General features: G+C 40.4%; 1 protein-coding gene across 1 annotated transcript; it reads left to right on the top strand.

Moving 5' to 3' along the window:
* The first annotated feature begins 1,242 nt into the window (after positions 1-1,242).
* On the top strand, positions 1,243-5,829 carry inab (internexin neuronal intermediate filament protein, alpha b). The gene is made up of 3 exons (XM_039785719.1): positions 1,243-2,306; positions 2,814-2,938; positions 3,066-5,829. Exons 1-3 carry the CDS (start codon positions 1,278-1,280, stop codon positions 3,340-3,342), a joined length of 1,431 nt encoding a protein of 476 aa, XP_039641653.1. The 5' UTR covers positions 1,243-1,277; the 3' UTR covers positions 3,343-5,829.
* Positions 5,830-8,998: the final 3,169 nt, after the last annotated feature.

Raw genomic sequence — 8,998 nt, 5'->3', positions numbered from 1 at the left:
AAAGATAAACTTTAAATATGAATAAAGATCTTAAACTTTCTCTTATGGCGAGTTAACTCTAAACTCTTAAAGAGCCACCTCAAGGCCAACAACAGCATTAGATGCAAGTTGTTGCTTATACCTGAATGAACAACTTAATCTTCAAATGATAAGTCCTCATTTAATAGCTATTCCTGTTGATGTCGGTCAGCAGTTCAACATATCTGAAAGTTTCAAGTGAAACTCACCTCTTTTATGTTCTGCCGCTCACAAAGTTCAGCACATTTATTATACATTTATTATTTTGGCCTCATTCAAACGTGCATGTTCTTTCATTTTAAACCTTTAAAACCCTATTGATTTGTGCAGAATTGAGTTTTGTGGACAGTGTCACTGCAATGTTTTAGACAACAGTAATATATAGGACTGCTCAGTTAGTGGTGCCCAGAGTTCAATCCAAGTGTGTTTAAATGGCTTTTAGCCATTTTGTTGCCCACTGCTGGAATCAGCTTTCATCAGATCTAAGACAAGCGCCAACTGTTACCAATTTTTAAACTAAGTTAGACTGTTCTCTTTTCCAGAACTTTTAATTAGTTTTCTTTTATGGTAGCCTACTTTTAATTACGTTATTAATTTACGTTTTAAACTTTGTTGAACCTTTATAAAATGTGTCTGTCCTTTCATGTATCTTATTGTATATTTTTTGTTTTTGACAACTTGTATTGAATGACCTCTGTGTATATGACGGTGCTCTATAAATACCTTTCCATGCCTAGTTGTCAGCTACTAGTTAAGATAAGAATACAGTTTTTAAGTAAAGTGCACCGTCATTGTTCTGTCTCAAAATCACTTGCAGAACTGACGTGAATTTGGATTTAGAGTGGGTAAGGGTTGTTTAAGAACTTTTACAGGTATCTCGGTTTTCAATATTTTTTTTCTCAAAACACTGAGATACCAAAAGCTAAAGATTTGCTTCTGGAAGAATATTTCGATATGCTTGTTTCTCTATTAAGTGTATAGGCTAAATGCGCAACAAAAGCTGATGCACCACTGCGTCAAAAAGGACAGTTCCATCTGCTCCACACACTGCGCACATCTGGACCAATGTCGGGATAATTGTAGACTAATTATAATTATAAGGAAATTCAGCACAATATTCAGCATCGATTCGCATATTTAGCCAACTGGGGAACGATTGAGTCCGGATATTACCACCGGGCATTAACGAGTGATTGGGTGGGTCCCCCTATATAAAGGGGACGCGCCCACTGCTCTGCTCTGTCTCCATTCAAGCCAAGATGAGTTACGGATCTGAAGTCTTTTCCTCCTCCTCCTACCGGAAGATTTTCGGGGATTCTCCCCGTTATGCGTCCTCTCCGTCGCGGACAGTGAACGTGTCCCGGGGAGGTTACCGTTCCTCCGCAACCCGGAGCAACGTTGCATCTCTGGGCTCGTACAACAGAAAGTCCGGCCGCTCCATGCCACTGGAGACCTTCGACCTGACACAGAGCAACGTCCTCAACAATGAGTTCAAAATCGTCCGCACCAATGAGAAGGAACAAATGCAGGGTCTCAATGACCGCTTTGCAATGTTCATCGACAAAGTGCGCAACTTGGAGCAGCACAACAAAGTGCTGGAGACGGAGTTGACTGCTCTGCGCCAACGGCAGACCGAGCCGTCCCGCCTGGCCGAGCTTTACCAACAAGAGATCCGCGAACTGCGCTCCCAGCTCGAAGAGCTGAACGGAGAGAAGTCCCAGCTCATCATCGAGAGGGACTGTATTGAAGACGACCTGCAGAAGCTCAGGGGGAAATACGAAGAGGAGTACCGCGCCCGGGAGGACGCGGAGGCCACCCTCAAGGCTTTTAGGAAAGATGTGGATGATGCCACCATGGTGCGCCTGGACCTGGAGAAGAAGGTGGAATCTCTGCTGGACGAGATCAACTTCCTCAGGAAAGTGCACGAAGAGGAGGTGGTCGAGCTGACGGACATGATCCAAGCTGCCCAGGTGTCTGTGGAGATGGAGGTGTCCAAGCCGGACCTCACCTCCGCTCTCAAAGAGATTCGCGGCCAGTACGAGTCCATGGCGTCCAAGAACATGCAGTCAGCCGAGGAGTGGTATAAGACCAAGTTCGCCGACTTGTCCGAGCAGGCAACCCGGAGTAACGAGGCCATTCGCGCCAGCAGGGAGGAACTGAACGAGTTCAGGAGGCAGCTGCAGTCCAAGACCATCGAGATAGAGAGTCTGAGGGGAACCAACGAGTCTATGGAAAAGCAACTCAGGGAGATGGAGGAGAGGCACAATGTGGAGATTGGAAACTACCAGGTAACCACCTTTGTTATGACTTGTTAACCGCTTATCAAAAAGGGTTAAAAATCAGCCATTTTATTTTTCATTCTCATAAAAGTTCATTTACATTAAAATGAAGACACTGTATAGCGTTTTTTTCCTCTTAAGAAGTGAATGTCAGAGCAATAATAATAATACCAGGAGCAGATGAGCTCTGTCCATGGTGCTGAAACTCATTCCCCTGGGACAGACGCTCAGCAGCTGCATCTGACAACGCCCACTGAGTGTGTGTGCTCTAAAGGAGTCATTTCAGTGTTGTTTTGGATTCAGCCATCCCAACTGAGAGTATGTTTTCAGGAGAAACATTTCAACCCATTTTGCTCATGAATGACTCGAATTCCGAGCAACACAATATTAAGGTTAACAATAGGAATGAAATTGACATAGGTCTTTGTCTCGGCACTGCATATTTCTTTTCTTCTTCTTTTTTTTGGAAATCTTGAACCCTGTTCTATATTTCTTGTATTGTTTAATTTTTCTTAGGACAACATGGTAGAGCTGGAGAATGAGCTGAGGGGCACTAAGAGCGAGATGGCTCGTCACCTGAGGGAGTACCAGGATCTGCTGAACGTCAAGATGGCACTGGATATTGAAATTGCAGCTTACAGGTAGGTTCTTCTCTCTAAGGTACAGACATTTAGTGTGTGTGTGTGTGTGTGTGTGTGTGTGTGTGTGTGTGTGTGTTATATTATCTCTATTCTTTCTAAACCCTTCCTTCCATCGCCCTCTTTACAGGAAACTACTGGAAGGGGAGGAGACCCGCATCGGGACAGGGATCAGCTATCCCGGCTCCTCCATGAGCTCAAGTGTTGGGCAAGGCTACAACTACCAGAGCCGTAGTTACACCAGCTCCAGCAAGGGCTCCAAGAGGGAGGACGAGGACCAGCAGCAGCAGAGCAAGTCTGCAGGCAAGGTGAACCAGCGTGAAATTTATGAGGAGACAGTGGTCACCACCAAGAAGATGGAGAAGCAGCAAGACCCCAGCGATACTCCCACCAATCAGAAAAACTAAGCTAGTTCTTGACCCCTCAAGTTTCCCTTTTACCGTGCAAACCTATACCTCTCTCTTGATTCCCCATGCTAAAACAAACCCTGGGCCACTTAAGCACTTGTGGGGATCTAAAATTATAGCGAAACCACCTTATTATAATCATAGTAAAATCATCATGGTTTCTTTCTGCACTATTGTGCATTGGATGTCCACAAGTGTGTTGAGTGTGGGAGCTAGATGTTTGTTTTTATGTGGGTTTATCCTTCCCTGTCCCCTTTGTCCCTCACATGTGTTATTCAAAGGAAATCCATTATAACTCTACTGTAACCATCACTCGATACAAAACCACAGTACTCTCTTCTCTCCTTCTCACACTCAACATCAAACAATGATAAGCACATACTGTAGGTAGCATCTCATACAGAAGTATGGTCTTTCAAAATATAATATTCAGTCTTTCACACTTTGGGCTGATGTTACATAATACAACACAATATGTGATACTGAAACACGGTAGATGTTAACTCTAAACTGGTTATTCACTAATACCACAAGCTGTGAGATCCTCTCAACACATTCCTATGGAAGCATGTGTGTGCATCCACTTACATACATACAATACAAAAAAGAATTCTTATGACAGTTTAGTTAGTTAGTTAGCGGAAACCAGCCAAAATAAACAATATTTGATAGTGTATTGCTGAGCCATTATTTTGAGTCTCTTTACTAAAAATGGAGTTCATAAGCAAAATGCGCTCTTGCACACTTTGTTTGATCCCAGTTGGTGCATCAGTGACTTGACTGTGGTTTAGTCAGCTCTGCATGACAACAGTATGGAAGAGTCATTCTCTTCCAACTCAAGAGTTTCATTCTCAAAATTGGATTCCCGTAGCTATTTAAATGAGATTTGAAGCAAAACAAGAAAACAAATGTATTAATAGAGAATCATTTTTGCATGGTGTATGTAGATGTCATGCTTGCATGGAATCCATTGGCCCATTGCTCATTGGACACAATTTCATTGTTTGGAGTTATGAGGCCGGCTCATGCTTTCCTTTCAACCATTTACAGCTACTGAGCATCATCATGCACACAACTCATTAATAACTGAAATAGACGTGCTATGAAAATGTAAAAATCCTCGTTAAGGCACTTATCTTGGAAGGTAAAAACTATCAAATTTGGAAAAAAATGTGCACAATTTGCTACGAAGGATACAGGGAAAAATGGTTAAGCAAAGATGCTGTAAAGGAAGCCTAATGCAGCTAATATAATAAGAAGGAGGTAGTGATTTTTATCTTGAAACCGTCAGTTATATTAGAGACTGAATTGCAGATTTCGCTTTAGCACAAAAGTACAAGATTCTCCATGATCTACCAGGGTGTTATGAATTGTGTGCATATTCAACACCATTTCCCATCGATGATGCTTTAAGCACATTTAAACCCCAGGATCCATACCACATCACTCAGCCAGAAAAACCAAGAAAACCATGCATCATCGCTCAAAATACGCCAAGTCAGAAGCCGCCAGACCGCAACGTGTTTGAAACAGCTTGACCTCTCTCTCTTTACAACTGTGGCCATGGCTGGAGAAAATGTCTGTTGTAGTAAAACCTCACCACTTAAAACCCCTCAGTATGAGAGACGTGTAGCTTGTTCTTTTCTGCTTGCGCACTGCCGACTTTAACAAAGCTTATTCTCCTGCTGCTGGTCATGGCGACCCACGCCCTGACAAACTGCACTTACAATTAAAACAGAAAAACGACTGATTGTATGGAAGACTGTTCTGGATTGGGTTCCTGCTGTTTTACTTGAGGCTTGTGATAAGTATCTTAGTACTGTAATGAGTGTGTCTGTATCTCAACACAGTGGCCTATCATAACTGGAATAATTTAGCGGGTGGCAAATCTGAAAATTGGGCATTTTGTTTCATGGATAACAGAAACCCAATGTAAAGCAGTAGAAAAATCTCAGATGTACAAGAACTTAAAAATGTAAGCAGCATTTTATAGTACACAGCTATAACAAAGGATGAATGGTTCATGGTTGCAAATGTCAAGCCTTTATCTTTACACTGTAAAACCAAAGGAGTTTTCAATGGTGTCACTACTAGCCTGCAACTACTGCACTGCCAAACTTTTCTAAGTGCACATGCAACACCACTTCATGGGGGAAAAAAACATCAAGCTGAAAACACAGGGCATCATCAATACAAAAATCAACATCAACTAAATCAAGATTTAGCCATAGAAGAAATAACTGTAGGATGTGAAATGCCTTAAAACACCAGCAGCTTTGTTTCTGGCCATGTGTGTGACATGTATGATTCTGTTCAGTGGAGTGTTTAATCATTATTATCTCTTTATTAGTGTTTATTAGAGCTACCATGACTACTAAAGCATGGGGATTGAATGTAGTTGACATGCTATTCTCTTTACTGTTATTACTATGTATTGCTGTAAGACACCATATATATCAATAAAGACTTGACATTATTGAGGCTGCACACGTTTTCATTGTGTTTATTTCATATGCAACACCCACGTTTTAGTGGACTGAAAAAGATCATATTTTTTACTTGTACATAGCCTATGTAACAGCATTAATAACACTGGTGGAAAGTAACTAAGTACATTTACTCAAGTACTCCACTTAAATACAATTCTGAGGTACTTTTACTGTTCTTTACGTGAGTATTTCTATTTTTATGCTACCTAATACTTTTACTCCACTACCTTTCAGAGAGAAATATTGTACTTTTTATTTCACTTAATTAATTTCGTATCTATAGTTACTATTGACTTTGCAGATTCAAATTGATGATAAAAATGTATAATCAACAAAATAAACTATAATGTAATCTTATAGGTTAAGGAAAGATATGATTTTTTTGATCCCTAGGGGGAAATTCACCAGCCACCCAGAATTATATAGTAAAGCAAATAAAATTAGCCTCACCTTTAACATTTAAATGATGTAAACATTAATGCATCATAATTATTATAATTATAATAACAACAATAATATAATGTACAAAATTCTGAAATGGGCCATTCTGCATTATGAGTACTTTTACTATTGGCATTTTAAGTATATTGTATAGAATATAGCATATTTCTATTGGTACTTTTACTTCCTCCACCACTGATTAATGAAGATGAGATTTAATTTATTTAATTATAGGAATTGGACGGAGAAATATTCACAGAATTATGTAGTAGTATATGAGTATAACATGCCTGTAGCATGGTTAACAGAGCAACTCAATCTAAGTGGGCAGTTAGATTTTTTTCTTTTGCACATTTAGATTGATGCATCAAATGCATTTATTAACCTGTTAAGTTCAATGTTGAGTGCCAATATTGTAATGTAATATTCTGCATGTTTTCAGGCCTGTGGAAAATAAATCGCTTTGATTTATCTGTTAAAATAAATATTTCTTTGGAGCAATGGAGGCTGGAAAGCAATGCCACCTTCTTTCTTTTGCTTCTCAGGGCCACCTTGCAGATGTGTATTAAAGACATATGATGGATTACCCGCTACTGTACTGTACGTTGATCTTTGTAGCCCGCCACTGCACAGACACACACACACACACACACACACAGTCCTAGACCTTAAGACCTTAGGCCTTGTGGATTGCCCCTGATTAGCCCATCTCTTCTCGCCCACCAACTGGGTGGGACAGCTTTGACGCTGGATGTGCATGCGTGACGCAGGTTGCAGTTCTTCAAAGATTTATACCCCTGCAATGCTGCTGAGTAGAAGGTGTGGTGGGAGCCTTTCCGTGAGATGCCACTGTAGAAGCCCTGTTATGAAACAGCCCTCCCTCCTCATGCTTCAAACTTGAAGAGTGCTTCAACTTTCTATTTTAAGTCTCACCTTAGTCACCCCCTGGCCCTTACTCAAAACCTATGAGAGTATTACAAGGCTATAAAAGCATATGAATACCATTTAGAAAATATTGCCTCCTACAGGAAACTCTGGGATGAATTTGAAATTTACAGCCACTGAAAGCTATCAGAGGGTGTTTGGTCCTCAGTCCCAATGCAATCAGCATACTTAGTTATTACAGCATATTTAGTTGCAGTTAGCTAATTTCTCAAGTGTGTCACTATAATTAGTATAACTATAATTATTGCACACATGCTTGTCTTAAAGAGCTTCTCTATTGATTTCTCACAACATCCAGTTAACATCCAGTTTCCCCTGTTTAATTTCCACTGAAGTTACTTTAGTGTTGGGGAAATCATCTAATTCCAAACTGTCTGACAGTATTACATTTATATTATATACCATTCATTGAAGCTCTAATATGGTTACTCTAAATGAAATATTCAAACCCCAGATTCCATTCCGTCAAATGGAAATATTCTAGATGACATATACGGACATATTCTGACATTTGGGGATCTCACCTAATATAAAATCAATTAAGTAATTTAAGTAACAATGTTTAGATTAACCGTTTGTAATGATGACTAGCTGGTCAGTGGGGTTTGAGAAGTTAATAAATATTATCTGTACATGCACACTCCTCACTGACTATGGCAAGCGTTCCTTTCCATGCCTTTGCCTCTTGAGAGATAAAAAAAAGTGTTGAGGGAGAAGCATGTTTTATGTCCTGTCTGGTAATAAGTGTCTGTGTGATGGTGGTGGAAATGAGAATCAGGATGTGGAGCGAGGGGGCCATGGCCGTAAATTTGACCAGTTTGTCAGCGTCTCCGGATCAAAGCCATCCCTCTTCACTTGACTGAAGTGTTGGCTCACACACACACACACACACACACACACACAGGCTATTCCCAATAATTATTAAAGCGTCAATTCCGAGTTACATCGCTGATGCTACAATGTTACAAGTCTCTGTTTCTTCATCCGCTTTCTTGGTTCCTCAGCAATACTCTAGCCAAGTGTGAAGTCAATCAGATGAATGGTTGTCGAGAAAATCAAAGGACAGACATACAGACACTTCTTCCATTTTAGTTAAATACACAATCATTTGGGTGAGTTTGTTTGTGGACTTACCAGGAATTAAATGAGAAGATCTCATCCCTCTCTGTGCAGGACGTGTTTAACCTACAGTAGCTTAGCACAAACATTGCAATCAGGAGGAATGAGTTAGCCTCTGAAGAAACACACCTTCCAGCAACTCCAGAATTGTCTTTTTGCATGTTGTAAGTTGCTAGCTTGCAAACTTGCCAATAATACCCAAAAATCAACTGGGTTTTAGTAAAGTGTACTAAGCCAGCAACTTCAGCGTGACTTCTTGGGTGCTATACACCATCATGAATTCCTGGTAGTCAGTAAAAAAATGTGTAAGCTAACCGCTCATTAAACCAGTTTCTTGCTTCCTATTCTACACATTACAAAGGATACTTGTGTAATTAAACTAGCTAGCTGTTACTCCATGCTTCCACTGCTTTGCACTATGCTTTGCTAGGCTAAACACATCACAGATAAAAGTGCTGTTGAACACGATAGTTTCCCAAAATAGTACCCCTTCAAATACACACAGACAGGCAAACACATTTTCAATGCATTGTTGGCATGAATCATTCCACCATTTGACTCAGCAACAGATGGTGATGCATGTTTAACCATCTTTTTGTACCTGTAAACAAAGTGTTAATTTGTGATTTGCTGATGCTGTTGCCTTGGAATCTGTTGCTAGC

Source organism: Perca fluviatilis, chromosome 1 (genome assembly GCF_010015445.1).
Source record: "Perca fluviatilis chromosome 1, GENO_Pfluv_1.0, whole genome shotgun sequence".
Classification (NCBI taxonomy): domain Eukaryota; kingdom Metazoa; phylum Chordata; class Actinopteri; order Perciformes; family Percidae; genus Perca; species Perca fluviatilis.
This window is presented reverse-complemented; position numbering and strand designations above follow the sequence as displayed.